At 43.8% G+C, this 19,856-nt stretch overlaps 2 protein-coding genes and 1 pseudogene across 4 annotated transcripts; all 3 read left to right on the forward strand.

The window, feature by feature from the left end:
• Positions 1–1,611: 1,611 nt before the first annotated feature.
• LOC131736673 (noggin-2-like) lies at positions 1,612–3,123 on the forward strand. The gene has a single exon (XM_059021933.1). It carries the CDS (start codon positions 1,620–1,622, stop codon positions 2,478–2,480), a length of 861 nt encoding a protein of 286 aa, XP_058877916.1. The 5' UTR covers positions 1,612–1,619; the 3' UTR covers positions 2,481–3,123.
• Positions 3,124–6,824: 3,701 nt separating this feature from the next.
• On the forward strand, positions 6,825–12,232 carry LOC131736674 (uncharacterized). Of its 3 annotated transcripts, none has more exons than XM_059021934.1 (4): positions 6,825–6,906; positions 8,557–8,681; positions 8,895–8,948; positions 10,569–12,232. In XM_059021934.1, the coding sequence occupies exons 2-4, from the start codon at positions 8,605–8,607 to the stop codon at positions 11,320–11,322; spliced, it is 885 nt and encodes a 294-aa protein (XP_058877917.1). In that variant the 5' UTR covers positions 6,825–6,906; positions 8,557–8,604; the 3' UTR covers positions 11,323–12,232. The 3 variants fall into 3 exon arrangements, with proteins under 3 accessions (XP_058877917.1, XP_058877919.1, XP_058877918.1); XM_059021936.1 differs by lacking the exon at positions 6,825–6,906 and adding an exon at positions 7,789–8,113; XM_059021935.1 differs by lacking the exon at positions 6,825–6,906 and having other exon boundaries at positions 8,134–8,681.
• A 2,919-nt stretch (positions 12,233–15,151) lies between these two features.
• LOC131736675 (galanin receptor 2b-like) overlaps positions 15,152–19,856 on the forward strand; it is a 5,363-nt pseudogene continuing 658 nt past the window's right edge.

A 19,856-nucleotide genomic window follows, 5' to 3' on the forward strand; every position in this document is an offset into this window, starting at 1 on the left:
ACCTGCAGACAGTGGACTGTTCACTCGACTCTGAGCTGCTCTGTATCCCTCCGCGCAGACCCAACCGGAACTACTTTCAGAGTTCCTGGAAATTGAGATCTGAATTTAAAAATATATATATATGTTTTCTTCAACAGCAGTTTGAGTACAATCTTGTTTTTCTGTGATTTTTTTTTTGTCAGGTGAGTAGCAGTAGGGAGGTCTGTTATAATAAAGCAGTGTTATTGAGTCAGGCAGACACATGCTTTATAACTCTACTGTGATAAAGAAAGAGAAAGCAAGGCTCTTATACTCTCTGAACAGCCTCCCTGTGCTCTGTGCTGGTGGAGCAGACAGAGAGAAAGGGAGGCTCTTACACTCTCTGAACAGCCTCCCTCTGCTCTATGCAGGTGGAGCAGAGACAGAGAAAGGGAGGCTCTTACACTCTCTGAACAGCCTCCCTCTGCCCTGTGCTGGTGGAGCAGAGAGAGAGAGAGAGAAAGGGAGGCTGTTACACTCTCTGAACAGCCTCCCTCTGCTCTGTGCTGGTGGCGCAGAGAGAGAGAGAGAGAGAAAGGGAGGCTCTTACACTCTCTGAACAGCCTCCCTCTGCTCTGTGCTGGTGGAGCAGAGACAGAGAAAGAGAAAGGGAGGCTCTTACACTCTCTGAACAGCCTCCCTCTGCTCTGTGCTGGTGGAGCAGAGACAGAGAAAGACAAAGGGAGGCTCTTACACTCTCTGAACAGCCTCCCTCTGCTCTGTGCTGGTGGAGCAGAGACAGAGAAAGACAAAGGGAGGCTCTTACACTCTCTGAACAGCCTCCCTCTGCTCTGTGCTGGTGGAGCAGAGACAGAGAAAGACAAAGGGAGGCTCTTACACTCTCTGAACAGCCTCCCTCTGCCCTCTGCTCTGGGGGGGAGCTGGCAGACCTTGTTTCAGACGCTGTTTATGTGCGTGTCTGTATAGAATTGTGTTGTTGATATATTCAAGGTTTTTTCTGATACTATAAAGCACAGTGTAAATACAATGTGTTGAATCTGGCAAACCGCATCGCGACACACCAAGGAGAAGAGCGACTGGAGAAATACTGAAAGGAAAGACATTTCACAGTTACATTTTTATTTAAACAGGAACATTTCAGGATTCCAGACGACAGAACGACTCTATTTCTTGTTAATATATATCAAAAAAGAAAACTGAAAAATTATCTTTTTTTTTTTTTTAATTGAATAAAAGCTAACGAAGAACACAGAGGAATTAAAATCAAATCACAAGTGGTTCATAACAACGACTGTGGAATAAAACGGAGAAAGAAAAACATTTTCTTTGAAAGAGAGCGAGAGAGGAAGAAACGGCGCGACATTTCTGAACGGATTCCGCAAAATTACAAATACAATTATTTCTCAAAACAAAGAGGACGCGTTTCACATTTTTTTTTTAAACAAGAACAAACAAAAACATTTGACAACGAGAAATAACTAAGAATTAAATAAATAAACGAATTCTTACAAGAAGTTTGAATATATATATATATATATATATATATATATATATATATATATATATATATATATATATATATATATATATATATATATATATATATATATATATATATATATTCATATTTTTGGTTTAAAATGGCATATTTCAATGTGAACATGTTATTTTCATTGTATGTTTACTATTGGGCCGGCTGTGTGTTGTTTTGCCCGGTCAGCCGCGCCACCTTCCCTGAGACGAGTCACAAAACTCCAGCACCAAAAACTGGCGCCAAGAACAACCATAACGAAAACAACAACCATGAAAAACTGAATTCAGAAGCTGCCGCTCAAGAAATACCCGACCTCCAGTTTCTGAGAGCGAAACAGGCTTCGTCTCCGCTGCAGCCGATCCGCCCTTACACTCTCTCAATCACCCACGAAGATTACAACTACCAGCCCAAACCCAAGCACCTGAAGCCGGCTCGCCTCTTAAGAGTCCTCGGCGCCTCGTTCGACCCCTTCTGGATGTCCGTCGAAAAGCCCTTCGCCTCCGAACCCCACGAGACCAACGGCTCCTTTTCAAACTCCAGCCCGGAGCTCGTGGAGGGCGCCGCCCGGTACCAGCGAAAACTCGAGAAGGAGGCGCAAGAAGTCGATTTGGACTGGTTCGGTTCGGCAGAAAAGGACCGGTTCCGGGCTTGGCTGGTCCAAATGGCGTCCTGCCGCCTCACTCACCGCTGGGTCGACCTGGGTCCCGTGTTCTGGCCGCGGTGGATCCGACACACCGACTGCGAGGAAGACAGCGCCGGACCCAGTTGCTCGTTTCCGGCCGGGATGACGTGCAAACGGGCCCAGGTGACGCAGATTAAGATACTGGCCTGGCACTGTTGGTTCGGACTGGGCGGAGTGGGAGGACTGGGAGAGGGAGCCGAGGCGAGCGAAGCTAAACAGCAACACTGTGTTTGGCGCCAAGTTCCCTACCCCGTCGTGACGGCGTGCAAATGCATGTGCCGTTAGAAATAAATCGACTTCTAACCAGAATAATCATTCATTTTAGGTTTAACTGACGTGTATTTTGTGGTTACCATATAGCTGCATAATATAGCAATGTGATTCAGCCCTCTGAAATGTCTTTATAATATACAGCGCTAGACCCTGATATCGATGTGATCCAGCCCTCTGAAATGTCTTTATAATATACAGCGCTAGACCCTGATATTGATGCGATCCAGCCCTCTGAAATGTCTTTATAATATACAGCGCTAGACCCTGATATTGATGCGATCCAGCCCTCTGAAATGTCTTTATAATATACAGCGCTAGACCCTGATATTGATGCGATCCAGCCCTCTGAAATGTCTTTATAATATACAGCGCTAGACCCTGATATTGATGCGATCCAGCCCTCTGAAATGTCTTTATAATATACAGCGCTAGACCCTGATATTGATGCGATCCAGCCCTCTGAAATGTCTTTATAATATACAGCGCTAGACCCTGATATTGATGCGATCCAGCCCTCTGAAATGTCTTTATAATATACAGCGCTAGACCCTGATATTGATGCGATCCAGCCCTCTGAAATGTCTTTATAATATACAGCGCTAGACCCTGATATCGATGCGATCCAGCCCTCTGAAATGTCTTTATAATATACAGCGCTAGACCCTGATATCGATGCGATCCAGCCCTCTGAAATGTCTTTATAATATACAGCGCTAGACCCTGATATTGATGCGATCCAGTCCTCTGAAATGTCTTTATAATATACAGCGCTAGACCCTGATATCGATGTGATCCAGCCCTCTGAAATGTCTTTATAATATACAGCGCTAGACCCTGATATCGATGCGATCCAGCCCTCTGAAATGTCTTTATAATATACAGCACTAGACCCTGATATTGATGCGATCCAGCCCTCTGAAATGTCTTTATAATATACAGCGCTAGACCCTGATATCGATGCGATCCAGCCCTCTGAAATGTCTTTATAATATAAAGCGCTAGACCCTGATATTGATGCGATCCAGCCCTCTGAAATGTCTTTATAATATACAGCGCTAGACCCTGATATCGATGCGATCCAGCCCTCTGAAATGTCTTTATAATATACAGCGCTAGACCCTGATATTGATGCGATCCAGCCCTCTGAAATGTCTTTATAATATACAGCGCTAGACCCTGATATCGATGCGATCCAGCCCTCTGAAATGTCTTTATAATATACAGCGCTAGACCCTGATATCGATGCGATCCAGCCCTCTGAAATGTCTTTATAATATACAGCGCTAGACCCTGATATTGATGCGATCCAGCCCTCTGAAATGTCTTTATAATATACAGCGCTAGACCCTGATATTGATGCGATCCAGCCCTCTGAAATGTCTTTATAATATACAGCGCTAGACTCTGATATCGATGCGATCCAGCCCTCTGAAATGTCTTTATAATATACAGCACTGGACCCTGATATCTATGTGATCCAGCCCTCTGAAATGTCTTTATAATATACAGCGCTAGACCCTGATAGTGATGCGATCCAGCCCTCTGAAATGTCTTTATAATATACAGCCCTAGACCCTGATATTGATGCGATCCAGCCCTCTGAAATGTCTTTATAATATATAGCAGAAATGATGTTAGTAAATGATTTAAATAAATAAATAAATAAATATATATTTCATCATGTTAATAAAACACTTCAATTACAAGAATGTATTCTGCACTCATTTGTATTAGTAAGATATGAACAATGTTTAACTTTTAAAAATGTTCTGCTGGTAAAAGAAAACTGAATTTTGAAACAAGAGGCGCTTAAAATATTGATATAAAAGAATGTATATATATATAAAGGCAATTGATTAATAGTTTATAAAAAGCCTGTCTGGTTGCTACTGAATCTATCAAGTGGGTCTGAAGCCCGAACCGAGCAGCCTCGCTTTATAAAGCAGTGTGTAACGGGTGTGTAGTTCCGTCTTGAAGTCCAGTCCCATGTTAAGGCACAGTCAATAGATTTGCAGTGTGCTTGTCTGTATCCCTGGCATTGATTACACTGCCATCGCAATGCTGGGCTCACAGATGTTCCCTGCCACAGACACGTGTAAAAAAAAACCCACAGTATTGGAGCAGGAACTCTGTGTTGCTTTGACTGTGAAATCAGGAGCTGCTCTTCAGTTCTAGTCCCTGCTGTATGCGCGTGTAACACAGGCTGGGTCAGTGACGTGTCTTTATATTAATGAGAGCCGCCATCATTGTAGTCCAGAGCTCTGTCTGGACAGCAGAACTACAGGAAACCCGATCCAAAGTGAGAGATCACTTGATCACTAATATAAAGATGGGCTGATCTAGCCGGTGTTACGCATATCCGTGGCACTCAGTTAGCGACTCACACAACACAAACGCGGTATTTGAGTAACTGCATTAAGACGAAGCGCTCAAATGTATTGCAAACGTGATGAAAAGGTAAGGGTCGAGCGGAGATATTAATGGCTACATGAGACAGAGTCGACTGGACATATTAACTGACCTATAATACCAGGGTCGATTCTCTTATTAACTGTCCTAACATGATATTAATCAATATGTTACCCATTAGAGTCTCAATTACCCGACAATATTAACCCTGCCAGAACTCGAAGCGAGCAGAGCCCGGACACGCGGTTAGGTGGATACAATGCGCCGCACCGGCCGGCTCTCTCTTTCCTTAGGCTCTACTGACCTCTAGTGGTGAAGTGTGGAAACTGCAACTACAATCCAGCTCTCCGTGTTCATTGTGAACTTCTCTCCCAGGTAAGAATAATTCAGCCCTCGCAACTCTCTTGTCCAATGAAAAAATATTTTGCCTCCGTGTCTTCGGTTTCATTTAGTTTTACCGCTACGCTGACTCTCTGCCATTGACTGTTTTCTAGTTCCGCTGCAGATCACTGTAGACCTCCTCTGTTCTTCCCCTGGGACACTATCACCCTTCCTTAAATGCGCTTTACCTGCTCTTATCTGCTCCCTATTTTACTGCATTTAATCCTGTACTTCAGAATACTGTAATCTGCCAAGTGTTTAATCTGTAGTATTTTGTATTTATTCATATCCTGATTAACAGGGGGCAGCAGTGTGTAGCGGTCTGGACTCTTGACCGGAGGGTCGTGGGTTCAATCCCAGGTGGGGGACACTGCTGCTGTACCCTTGAGCAAGGTACTTTACCTAGATTGCTCCAGTAAAAACCCAACTGTATAAATGGGGAATTGTATGTAAAAATAATGTGATATCTTGTAACAATTGTAAGTCGCCCTGGATAAGGGCGTCTGCTAAGAAATAAATAATAATAATAATGATATGTTAAAAGCAATGCTTCATATATTCTTCATATGTATATATATATATATATATATATATATATATATATATATATATATATATATATATATATATATATATATATATATATATATATATAAACAATGACAACATCTTGAAGAGACGTTCCTGCTGGAGTGACTTCACATCAACAAGCGAGGTGTTGAGGACTATAGCAGAAGCGGCTGTGAAACTGACGCCATTGCGGCTCTACACTGGAGTCCAGCGCCTTTGAAATAGATCATCACACGGAGCCAAAATGGCGGACACGGGCGCGCAGTTTCTTCCCGCCTCACCTCGACCGTTATTACAGCGAGCTCGAGAACACCAAGAAAACCGCGAAGACGGTTGTGAGGAGAGACGACGAGTTTGAATTATTTTTATTTTAGTTTGTTTGATTAAAAAACTCTATTATGTGAACTGTTTAAAAGTATAATGTTGATCTGGGGACCAAACTACATTAGAGATTTAAAAAAAAAAACGGTATTTGTTTTCCTCTGATTAAAACAACGTGAAACGAAAAAAAAAAAACGAACCTGAGAGAAAATTTGCGGAACAAAATTCAGGTAAGAGTTTATTGTTGGATACGAATCAAGTATTGAATTGTATTTTGTCACACTTGTACTTGCTTGAACCAAAGTCATTGTATGTATCTTGCTCTTAATTGTATTATTACTTGTACTGTGATTCTTGAAATGTATTTGCTTACGATTGTCAGTCGCCCTGGATAAGGGCGTCTGCTAAGAAATAATAATAATAATAATAATAATAATAATAATAATAATAATAATAATAATAATCACTTCTCCACAAACCGGAGCGCGCGCTCCTCCCACCACCCGCGTGCACGCGCATTATAACGGACTGCACTCGCTCTCGTACAAAATAAGAATACAAAAATAAAAACATTCAATATACCCAAAATAATACAATAACATATATAGTCAAGACACATACGTGTAAAATCGTGCGTAATTCCGCTTAGAACCCGCGTTTCCGTCACAGACCCCCCTCCCCATATTGTTTTGTAGAAAATTACTTTCGGTTTTCTTCAGAACATCAGAAGGAGACGGGGAGCTTTTTAGCGGCTAAGGTCAAGTGGCTTCTAACAGTATTTGCACATCAAATAATAACATTTTTAATACTAACTGTCGAGAATGAATGTGAATGAATGCTGGTTTGTTATTTGTTATTTCTTTCAGTGAATCCTACGGGTCAGACTAAACGCATTTGACTTTTTATTTTAACTTGGGCCTAACAAAAAAAAAATGTTTTGTTTTTTTTTTACTCTTTTTTTTTTCGGTCAGTTTTGTATTTTGCTCGGTTTGAAAAGTTCGATGAGAGACGAAATAAAGCCGATCCTGCTTCACCCGCCCTCACACATCCACGGGGGCGATGGCGATTAACATTTAATCCACGCTTTTTTTTTATAGAAATAATTCTATTTTTGATATCAACATAACAAATATTATTTTTGATACCAACCATTCTATTTCTGATATTAACAAAACACTACTAACTTATGTAATAGAATTGCTGATAACCGAAATTAGCACTGTATAAAGTTAACCATTTAAAATTAAACTATATATGTATTAGATTTTATATATAAAGAGAACTCCACACTGCAGAGCTGTATAGAGGTCTATAGGAAAGAGAACTCAACACTGCAGAGCTGTATAGAGGTCTATAGGAAAGAGATCTCCACACTGCAGAGCTGTATAGAGGTCTATAGGAAAGAGAGCTCCACTCAACACTGCAGAGCTGTATAGAGGTCTATAGGAAAGAGAGCTCCACTCAACACTGCAGAGCTGTATAGAGGTCTATAGGAAAGAGATCTCAACACTGCAGAGCTGTATAGAGGTCTATAGGAAAGAGAGCTCCACTCAACACTGCAGAGCTGTATAGAGGTCTATAGGAAAGAGAGCTCCACTCTCAACACTGCAGAGCTGTATAGAGGTCTATAGGAAAGAGAACTCCCCTCAACACTGCAGAGCTGAATGGAGGTCTATAGGAAAGAGAGCTCCCCTCTCAACACTGCAGAGCTGTATAGAGGTCTATAGGAAAGAGAGCTCCACACTGCAGAGCTGAATGGAGGTCTATAGGAAAGAGAGCTCAACACTGCAGAGCTGTATAGACGTCTATAGGAAAGAGAACTCAGCACTGCAGAGCTGTATAGAGGTCTATAGGAAAGAGAACTCCCCTCAACACTGCAGAGCTGAATGGAGGTCTATAGGAAAGAGAACTCAACATTACAAACGTAATACCGATCCACAAAAAGGGAGACAAAACCGAACCAGGTAACTACAGACCAATAAGCCTGACTTCTATTATATGTAAACTTATGGAAACTATAATAAGATCCAAAATAGAAAATTACCTATATGGTAACAATATCCTGGGAGACAGCCAGCATGGTTTTAGGAAAGGGAGATCGTGTCTAACTAACCTGCTTGACTTTTTTGAGGATGCAACATCGACAGTGGATAACTGCAAAGCATACAACATGGTTTATTTAGATTTCCAGAAAGCTTTTGACAAAGTCCCGCATAAAAGATTAATTCTCAAACTGAATGCAGTAGGGATTCAAGGAAATGCATGCACATGGATTAGGGAGTGGTTAACATGTAGAAAACAGAAAGTACTCATTAGAGGAGAAGAGGGGCGGTCTAAGAAGAGAGAAAAAGGTGAGAAGTGAAGCTCTAAACTCTTTAATAATTGGCTTATTTCACTTCTGTTGCAGAGGAGAAACACAGCTAACTGAGGAACGAGTGATTCAGTAGAGAGAGACATGGACCCGACTCAAAGGAGAAGAAGACGACGCAGTAATGGTTTTGAACCACCCGCTCTGTCCGGAGACTCTTCCAGGTAATCTCATGTTTCTTCACTGTGCAGAGGCATGCGTGCTCCAGTTTAATAACACACCTGATGACTCCAGTCCAGGTTCACCAGCAGCACCAGCACCTCAATGACACTCCCAGGAACTGCTGCCCTTTCACTTGGGAGCTGCGTTCAGGGTTTGTAATGAACAGTAACATGTCTGTGATGATGATTATTTACACGCGTGTTTCACCTCAACAGAGAGAATATCCAGGTGAAGAGACAGAGGAGGGAGGACAAGGAGGAACTGAAGAGGTCTGTTTGTTTGTTTTTGAATACCCCATAGGTTTACAGTAGAGAATAAGCAGATTGCAATTCTCATTGTGTTTCTACACGTCCCTCCTCAACAATCTATGGTCATGAGACAGTGTGACCTTTCTACTCTTCCTGTACTTGTAGAGTACTGGGGGGGGGGGGGTTGGGGGCAGAGGTGAAAGGTGATGAAGAAGGCGGTTCATTCCCCAGACGAGCGCAAAGCAGCTCAAAGCCAGAGGCAGATTTAAAATGATAAGAACTCAATATTGGAGAAACTCCACTCCACACTGCAGAGCTGTATAGAGGTCTATAGGAAAGAGAACTCCTCTCAGCACTGCAGAGCTGTATAGAGGTCTATAGGAAAGAGAACTCAACACTGCAGAGCTGTATAGAGGTCTATAGGAAAGAGAGCTCCACACTGCAGAGCTGTATAGAGGTCTATAGGAAAGAGAACTCCACTCTCAACACTGCAGAGCTGTATAGAGGTCTATAGGAAAGAGATCTCCACTCAACACTGCAGAGCTGTATAGAGGTCTATAGGAAAGAGAGCTCCACACTGCAGAGCTGTATAGAGGTCTATAGGAAAGAGAACTCAACACTGCAGAGCTGTATAGAGGTCTATAGGAAAGAGAGCTCCACACTGCAGAGCTGTATAGAGGTCTATAGGAAAGAGAACTCCACTCTCAACACTGCAGAGCTGGATAGAGGTCTATAGGAAAGAGAACTCAACACTGCAGAGCTGTATAGAGGTCTATAGGAAAGAGAACTCCACTCCACACTGCAGAGCTGTATAGAGGTCTATAGGAAAGAGAACTCTACTCTGCAGAGCTGTATTAGAGGTCTATAGGAAAGAGAACTCCACTCCACACTGCAGAGCTGTATAGAGGTCTATAGGAAAGAGAGCTCCACTCTCAACACTGCAGAGCTGTATAGAGGTCTATAGGAAAGAGAACTCCACTCTCAACACTGCAGAGCTGTATAGAGGTCTATAGGAAAGAGAACTCCACTCTCAACACTGCAGAGCTGTATAGAGGTCTATAGGAAAGAGAACTCCACTCTCAACACTGCAGAGCTGTATAGAGGTCTATAGGAAAGAGAACTCCACACTGCAGAGCTGTATAGCGGTCTATAGGAAAGAGAGCTCCCCTCTCCACACTGCAGAGCTGTATAGAGGTCTATAGGAAAGAGAACTCAACACTGCAGAGCTGTATAGAGGTCTATAGGAAAGAGAACTCCACTCCACACTGCAGAGCTGTATAGAGGTCTATAGGAAAGAGAACTCCTCTCAGCACTGCAGAGCTGTATAGAGGTCTATAGGAAAGAGAACTCCCCTCAACACTGCAGAGCTGTATAGAGGTCTATAGGAAAGAGAACTCCTCTCAGCACTGCAGAGCTGTATAGAGGTCTATAGGAAAGAGAACTCCCCTCAACACTGCAGAGCTGTATAGAGGTCTATAGGAAAGAGAACTCAACACTGCAGAGCTGTATAGAGGTCTATAGGAAAGAGAACTCCTCTCAACACTGCAGAGCTGTATAGAGGTCTATAGGAAAGAGAACTCAACACTGCAGAGCTTTCTGCGTTGATGATGATGATGATGACTTGTTTTGTGTTTTCCACAGCGCTCGTGAATTGGAAATGAAGAAGATCCAGGAATTTGTTCAGCGGTTCCCAGATCAGCAGAAGGAAACAGAAAGCTCTGTGAGGGAACTGAAGAACATCGCTGCCTACATTCGCAATGACAAAGATGCCCTGGTTGATGGGACTCCAGCTACTTCTCTCATTCGAAGAGGAGCAGCGGTCGGAGCTGCGGGTGTTGCAGCAGGAGTGGCGATGGCTCCGTTCACATTCGGAGCCAGTCTAGCAGTTTCTGCAGCGGCTGCTGGAACTGGCGCAGCTATTGCCAGTAAAGGGGCATCAGCCTTGAAAGATTACAATAAGAAGTTAGAGGAAATACGTGAAAATGCCAGCAGCAGGATGACAGAGCTCGGCAGATCTGCCACCACAGCGATCGTAGCTGTTTTAAACCTAAAGAGACTCTCCGGGCTGAGCACTGCTGCTGACCCAGATTATGAAAAGGTGTTTGAAATGCTAAAGACAGACTCACCTCTCAGAGATCTGATACAGAGGATGGAAGAGTTACTAGGGGCTAGCACCGCCGACACAGCAGATAGTGAGATAGATAAAATTGCTGAAACCATTTTTCCATATGACCTGGTCGGGTTCATGTCATTGTTTTCTATCATTCTAAGTTTTAATATCAAGAATCAGAAAAACGAGAAGGCGCGTAAGATCCACGATTGTGCTGTGAAGCTTGAGAAAAACCTGCAGGCAGGGAGGGAGATCCAGACAGCCATGAAAAAACTTTGCAACTGAAATGGTTCCAGAGTGAGCGCCGCGTGCTGTGAAAGAGGAGGCGCAGTCGTGTAGATAAGCGCTGTTTCCAAAGGGCTCTGGAGCTTTCAGAGTTCATTAATAAGAACGGATGCCCCGCCCCCTTCTGGCTATAACGGGTTTCAAAATTTTAAAACACATTTTTACGTTTTATTTTTGTACATATGTTTTTGACTTTATTATTGGTTGGGGTTCGGGCTAGTCTGGGCATGCGCAGTACACACAGTAGGAACATTTGACAGGACGTGACAGCGGTGTGTGGAGATTACAGAATGAATTACCCAGGATCTCAGTCCTCAGCGAGCCTCCGCAGAGAATCATCTTTTACAATTAGCATTGTACTTTATTTTTCATTATTGTTGTACATATATAAAGATAAATAGATATGTATAGTTTTTAACAACATTAATGTGTATGGTTGCTGTTCATATTTGTGTATCAGTCAGTGTCTATGTGATTATTTTGAGCTGTGTTCACAGTAATGAGTTTTTAGATTCCAGGTAAACAGAACCACACAAGAATCTGTGTTGTGTCTCTAGGCGTCTGAGAACAAATATCAGTGAATAATGTTCTTGTAATCCTGTAAATACCTTTATTTTTTAATCAATGAATTGATTCGGGCAGCAGTGTGGAGTAGTGGTTAGGACTCTGGACTCTTGACCGGAAGGTCGTGGGTTCAATCCCTGGTAGGGGACACTGCTGCTGTACCCTTGAGCAAGGTACTTTACCTAGATTGCTCCAGTAAAAACCCAACTGTATAAATGGGGAATTGTATGTAAAAATAATGTGATATCTTGTAACAATTGTAAGTCGCCCTGGATAAGGGCGTCGGCTAAGAAATAAATAATAATTCCCTATATGAATAAAGTTCACTGTCTTAAAATAAATTACTTCTGGTAGAAATAATAATAATTTAAAAAGTTTATAGTTCTTTTGTCATTATTTCATATTTTTTTTTGGAAGGGGGCGGGCTCTGCATTTGCCTTACACTACCAACACGTAAATAAAATTAAAAAAAATAAACAGAGACAATAATATACACAATAGGAAAGAAAAAGAAAAACAGTACAGAAAAAATCATATGATACTCACAACTATTTGTTATAAAGTTGATGCTGTGAAACAGGCGCCATTTTGGATCGGCAACGCGTTGCAAACAGCAGGGCAGCTGGAGCCAAAATGGCGGACACCGTGACGCATTTCAGAACCTCTCCTCGGTCGCCTAGCAACAAGGCGCTCAGAGGAACGACGTCATCAGCGGTCCCGCAGATTGAGAGTTCGAATGGCGGTTGGTTTATTTTTCCCGCAGTTAAAGAGAAGACGGGAGAGCGCGTTTACTTTACTGTGTAGAAACATTTATAATGAATACAACAAAACCAAACACATTTACACGTCAAAGAGTGTCTCTCGTCTTTGAATTGCGCGTTTTTTTATTATTATTATTATTATTATTATTATTATTATTATTATTATTATTATTATTATTATTATTATTATTATTATTATTATTATTATTATTTATTTCTTAGCAGACGCTCTTATCCAGGGCGACTTACAATCGTAAGCAAATACATTTCAAGAATCACAGTACAAGTAATAATACAATTAAGAGCAAGATAAATACAATGACTTTGGTTCAAGCAAGTACAAGTGTGACAAAATACAATTCAATACTTGATTCGTATCCAACAATAAACTCTTACCTGAATTTTCTTCCGCAGATTTTCTCTCAGGTTCGTTTTTTTTTTTTCGTTTCACGTTGTTTTAATCAGAGGAAAACAAATACAGTTTTTTTTTTTAAATCTCTAATGTAGTTTGGTCCCCAGATCAACATTATACTATTAAACCGTTCAAATAATAGAGTTTTTTAATCAAACAAACTAAAATAAAAATAATTCAAACTCGTCGTCTCTCCTCACAACCGTTTTCGCGGTTTTCTTGGTGTTCTCGAGCTCGCTGTAATAACGGTCGAGGTGAGGCGGGAAGAAACTGCGCGCCCGTGTCCGCCATTTTGGCTCCGTGTGATGATCTATTTCAAAGGCGCTGGACTCCAGTTTAGAGCCGCAATGGCGTCAGTTTCACAGCCGCTTCTGCTATAGTCCTCAACACCTCGCTTGTTGATGTGAAGTCACTCCAGGACAGGAACGTCTCTTCAAGATGTTGTCATTGTTTATATATATATATATATATATATATATATATATATATATATATATATATATATATATATATGAAGTATTGCTTTTAACATATCATTATTATCATTATTATTATTATTTTCTTAGCAGACCCCCTTATCCAGGGCGACTTACAATTGTTACAAGATATCACATTATTTTTACATACAATTCCCCATTTATACAGTTGGGTTTTTACTGGAGCAATCTAGGTAAAGTACCTTGCTCAAGGGTACAGCAGCAGTGTCCCCCACCTGGGATTGAACCCACGACCCTCCGGTCAAGAGTCCAGAGCCCTGACCGCTACTCCACACTGCTGCCCCCTGTTAATCAGAGAAGATATTTAATTCAATCAAGGGTTATTCTGTGCTTTAACGTGATGTTTCATTGAGAGATTGATTTGATTTTTCCTTATACCATTTTTAAATCTGAAAAATGACGTCCGTTTTTGCCAAGCTGTTTTGTTTAGTCTTCATGTAAAATGCGGTGTAGTAGCGCGCTGAGGCCGGCAGAGGGCGACTAAAGCACAAAGCGGTCTAACAATCGTGAGCTCTTCTAGACTTTAATAAATACGCACAAATACAAATAAACACTAGAAGCGATTTTTGTTGTTTTTTTTCATCCGTTCCCATGAGGTCGTCGCGCTCGGTCTTTGTTTTCAATTTAAAAAAAAAGAAAACAACGCAGTTCGTCCTAATTATAATATAAATTGAAGCGGTTTGCTTAGCTCAGATATTCAACTCTAGATAATTCCTCGCGTTTGATATTTCCGCCCTCAAATCTCACCCGTCATTAAAAATGCATGCGTGTGTGTGTGCCTGCGTCTGAAAAAATATAATAATAATAATAATAATAATAATAATAATAATAATAATAATAATAATAATAATAATAATAAACACGTCCTATTCACGCAAGAATCGCTGTCATAAAAGTGTTCCACAGTAAAAGTATCGCAAAGTGTAGTAAAGCACAGCGAGGTGTGGTAAAGCATATTTGACTCTGAGAAGGGGGCTGGTTCATTATCTTCACTGTGCTTTGAGAAGGGGGCTGGTTCATTATCTTCACTGTGCTTTGAGAAGGGGGCTGGTTCATTATCTTCACTGTGCTTTGAGAAGGGGGCTGGTTCATTATCTTCACTGTGCTTTACTACACTGTGCTGTGCTTTTACCACAGTGATAATGGAGAGAGAGAGAGAGAGAGAGAGAGATAGAAAGCTGTGTTTGCTTACACTTTGTTTGAAGAAGCCTCTTGAGAATACTCTGTAACTGTTGATGAAAAATTATTTAATAACGTCCAATTGAGACCCACCCCCACACTGACACCCCCACACTGACACAGGGGCACTGATACAGCGAGACACACACACACACACACACACTGCACACACACACACACGCACGCGAGCACACACACACACACACACACAAACACGTGTATGTTTTGCCACTATGAAGCTGCTCTGAATTCCTCTCACTGTTTTCCCCACACTGCGCAAAAACATTCAAGAGAGAATCACTGAGAGAGAGCGAGGGAGGGAGAGAGGAGAGGAGAGAGGAGAGAGGGAAGGAGGAGAGGAGAGAGGAGAGAGGGAAGGAGGAGAGAGGAGAGAGGGGGAGGGAGAGAGGAGAGAGGAGAGAGGAGAGGAGAGAAAGAGAGGATAGAGGAGGGAAGGAGAGAGAGAGAGAGAGCGAGGGAGAGGGGGAGGGTCTCCAATAAAACATGTTGAAGTGAAATCAATATACCAGTTTTAATTATTTACAATATGTGAAGAGAGAGAGAGAGAGAGAGAGAGAGAGAGAGAGAGAGAGAGAGAGAGAGAGAGAGAGAGAGAGAGAGAGAGAGAGGGGATAATGAGGCAGGGAACAAGGGAAAGGGAGGAGGTTAGAGAGAAAGAGAGAGAGAGGGAGGGACGGAACAGAGGGAGACACACACAGACACACACACACTCTGAGACACACAGACACACACACACACACACTGAGACACACAGACACACAGACACACACTCTGAGACACACAGACACAGACACACACACTCAGACACACAGACACACAGACACACACACACACTCTGAGACACACAGACACACACACACACACACTGAGACACACAGACACACAGACACACACTCTGAGACACACAGACACAGACACACACACTCAGACACACAGACACACACACACACACACTGAGACACACAGACACACAGACACACACTCTGAGACACACAGACACAGACACACACACTCAGACACACAGACACACAGACACACAGAAGGGAGGAAGAGGGAGACACACACACACACACACAGATCGCATTTCGTTTATTCCATTAGTTTGGAGTTCAGCTCCAGGAGCTGCTGCTGCTGCGATTCAATAAACTGGAGCAGAGATACAGGACTGGAGTCCTGCAACTGGGACTCAACTGGGACTCAACTGGGACTCAACTGGGACTCAACTGGGACTCAACGGGGACTCAACGGGGACTCAGCAGTTTTTTTTTCCTAATTGGACCATTACAGTAAAAAAAACAGATTTTCGATTTTTTTTTTCTTCTTCAGCAAAAGCCGAGATCGGGGATCGAATTTCCTAAAAAGGTAAGCTATGGAATTGCCTAAAATAGCAGTCGATCTTTTACTACGGTTTTACTGCACTTTACTGTTGTGATACTGCACTATTTTGAATAAAATAACAGTTTTTAATTTGCAATAAAACTGAGAGCTGCTTAATATGGCGACGCCTCAAATACTGTGGTTAATTACATATTATTATTATTATTATTATTATTATTATTATTATTATTATTATTATTATTATTATTATTACATATTATTTCTGTCCCTCAGTCTGCGTTGCTTTGACTGTGAGTTCAGGAGCTGCTCTTCAGTTCTAGCTGCGCTGCCAGAGACACACGTGTAACACGGGAGGCGAGATCATCGTCACATCAGTGATAGCGCCATCTAGTGCACAGCAAGTGTACTGCCAGCAAAACTAAAACGAAATCCAAAAAGTGTCAGACCACTAGATGGCGCTGCTGGCTTCCCTTCCCTTCTATAAAGACAAAGGCTGATCTCACCTCCCGTGTTACACGCGTGTCTCTGGCAGCGCAGCTAGAACTGAAGAGCAGCTTCCGAGCTCGCAGTCAAAGCAACGCAGACTGAGCAAAACAATGTAATACAGCCCAGCCCAGCGCGTTGCAGTTAAAGAACTACAGCTCCCAGCATGCCTCGCCATGGCCGCGGGCGCAGAGGCATGCTGGGATCTGTAGTCCTATAGCCAGGGCTGTCCCGATTCACAATAACTACGACAGCACAGCTAGAACTGAAGAGCAGCTCCTGAACTCACAGTCAAAGCAACACAGACTGAGGAACAAAAATAACAATTAAACTCAGTATTTGAGTGATTGCAAATATTGCTGCTTCACAGTATGAAATATATATTTTTTTTCCATAATTAATAATACCGACAATGGTATCCTCTCTCCCTCTTTTCTCTCCTTCCCTTCTCTCTCTTCTCCCTCCTTCCTCTCCCTCTCTTTCCCTCTCTCTTTCCCTCTCTTCTCCCTCCTTCCTCTCCCTATCTCCTCTCTCTTTCCCTCTCCTCTCCTCTCTCTCTCTTTCCCTCTCTCCTCCCTGTCTCTCTAGCTCCCTCTAGGAGGCTGTCAGCGGTACTGCAATGCCAGAAATTTGCACCAACTCCTCAGAATGCCTCCCCTCCCCCTCCCCCTCCCCCTCCCCCTCCTTCTCCCTCCCTCTCTCCCCTTCATCTCCCCTTTCCTTTACCCCCTCCCCCCTCTCCCCCTCCCTCCCTCCTCTCCCCTCCCCGGTGGTTCTGATCCCGGCCAGCGTTCTGGTTCCGGTCGTGTTCACCCTGATCTTCCTGCTGGGCACTGTGGGTAACGGGCTGGTTCTGGCGGTTCTGCTGCGGAACGGTCCGCAGGTGAAGTACAACACGACCAACCTCTTCATCCTGAGCCTGTGCGCCGCTGACCTCTGCTTCATCCTGTGCTGCGTGCCGTTCCAGGTGAGGCCACCGGGGTGCGCTGCTGAGCCTACAATGCTTGCCTATGCTTTCCCAGACCTCTCTGTGCTTTACAATGCTTCCCTATGCTTTACCAGACCTCTCTGTGCTTTACAATGCTTCCCTGTGCTTTACCAGACCTCTCTGTGCTTTACAATGCTTCCCTATGCTTTACCAGACCTCTCTGTGCTTTACAATGCTTCCCTATGCTTTACCAGACCTCTCTGTGCTTTACAATGCTTCCCTCTGCTTTACCAGACCTCTCTGTGCTTTACAATGCTTCCCTATGCTTTACCAGACCTCTCTGTGCTTTACAATGCTTCCCTATGCTTTACCAGACCTCTCTGTGCTTTACAATGCTTCCCTATGCTTTACCAGACCTCTCTGTGCTTTACAATGCTTCCCTATGCTTTACCAGACCTCTCTGTGCTTTACAATGCTTCCCTATGCTTTGCCAGACCTCTCTGTGCTTTACAATGCTTCCCTATGCTTTACCAGACCTCTCTGTGCTTTACAATGCTTCCCTATGCTTTCCCATCCCTCTCTGTGCTTTACAATGCTTCCCTATGCTTTACCAGACCTCTCTGTGCTTTACAATGCTTCCATATGCTTTACCAGACCTCTCTGTGCTTTACAATGCTTCCCTATGCTTCACCAGACCTCTCTGTGCTTTACAATGCTTCCCTATGCTTTACCAGACCTCTCTGTGCTTTACAATGCTTCCCTATGCTTTACCAGACCTCTCTGTGCTTTACAATGCTTCCCTATGCTTTACCAGACCTCTCTGTGCTTTACAATGCTTCCCTATGCTTTCCCAGACCTCTCTGTGCTCCACAGCGCCCCCTGTGCTTGACCGTGCCCCCTCTCTCCTCTTAGGGGACGATCTACTCTCTGGACGGCTGGCTGTTCGGAGCGTTCATGTGCAAGGCGGTTCATTTCTTCATCTACCTGACGATGCACGCCAGCAGCTTCACCCTGGCAGCCGTGTCTGTGGACAGGTACGAGCGATCGCTGGAGAGCACGCCAGCAATCACTGGAGATCACTGGAAATCACACCAGGAATCACTGGAAATCACACCAGAAATCACGGGAAACCACACCAGAAATCACACTAGGAATCACACCAGAAATCACACCAGTAATCACTGCAAATCACAACAGGTATCACTGGAAATCACACCAGGAATCACTGGAAATCATACCAGAAATCACGGGAAACCACACCAGAAACCACTGGAAATCACACCAGCAATCACTGGAGATCACACTCAGAGATCTCCAGTGAAAATTAGCACAAGAAATCACACGCGGGAAAGCGCTAGAAATCAAACCAAAAAGAAATTATAAAAAGATCACACGAAATCACACCCCAAAAAAACAGATTTACAATCACACGAGACTGCTAGAAATCACAAGAAATCACATGTGGAGGAAAATAAAAACACACTCTAGAAATCACAAGAAAGCAACATAAAGAAATCGAACCCAAACCCTCTTTCCTTCCACCTATAAATATATAAAGAGATTTTTTCATTTCCCTAGCCTGACAACAACAATAATAATACTAATAATAAAAATAATAATAATAATAATAATAATAATAATAATAATAATTTCTCCCCCCCCCCCCTCTCAGGTACCTGGCGATCCGCCACCCCCCTCAAGTCACGTGACCTTCGCACCTCCCGCAACGCCGCGGTCGCCATCGCCCTCATCTGGACCCTCTCCCTGCTCTTCAGCGCCCCCTACCTCAGCTACTTCCACACGGTGCGCTTCCGCGGGGGCGGGGCCTCCCCGGACTCCTCCCCCTCGGCGGGGGGCGGGGTCTCGGTGGTCTGCGTCCCGGTGTGGACGGACCGGAGCCGGAAGATCATGGATCTGATCACCTTCTCCTTCGGGTACCTCCTGCCCGTCTGCACCCTGGGGCTCGCTTACGCCCGCACCCTCCTCTTCCTGTGGGGTCCCGGGGACCCCCTGGACCGGCCCCCGGGGGCCCAGCCCGGCCGGGGAGCCCGGGGTCGCGTCACCAGGATGATCGTGGCTGTGGCCGTGCTGTTCTGCGTGTGCTGGCTGCCCCATCACCTCCTCATCCTGTGGTTCTGGTTCGGGGGGCATTTCCCCTTCAACCGGGTCACCTACGCCCTCCGTCTGGCCTCGCACTGCCTCTCCTACGCCAACTCCTGCCTCAACCCGCTGGTCTACGCGCTGGCGTCCAAGCACTTCCGCAAAGGGTTCAAACAAGTCTTCACCTGCCTGCTGCTGCAGCAGAGGAGCGGCCGACAGAGACCGCCTGCCTCCCGCCAGCATGCCGCTCC

This window comes from Acipenser ruthenus, unplaced genomic scaffold, assembly GCF_902713425.1.
Source record: "Acipenser ruthenus unplaced genomic scaffold, fAciRut3.2 maternal haplotype, whole genome shotgun sequence".
NCBI classification, from domain to species: Eukaryota; Metazoa; Chordata; class Actinopteri; order Acipenseriformes; family Acipenseridae; genus Acipenser; species Acipenser ruthenus.

Excerpts from the sequence above, each read along its gene's own strand:
- LOC131736673 (XM_059021933.1), top strand. The coding sequence starts at position 1,620 with ATGGCATATTTCAATGTGAACATGTTATTTTCATTGTATGTTTACTAT.
- LOC131736674 (XM_059021934.1), top strand. The coding sequence starts at position 8,605 with ATGGACCCGACTCAAAGGAGAAGAAGACGACGCAGTAATGGTTTTGAA. Across the intron at positions 8,682-8,894 it reads CTGTCCGGAGACTCTTCCAG|AGAGAATATCCAGGTGAAGA; the intron begins GTAATCTCATGT and ends TCACCTCAACAG. Across the intron at positions 8,949-10,568 it reads GACAAGGAGGAACTGAAGAG|CGCTCGTGAATTGGAAATGA; the intron begins GTCTGTTTGTTT and ends TGTTTTCCACAG.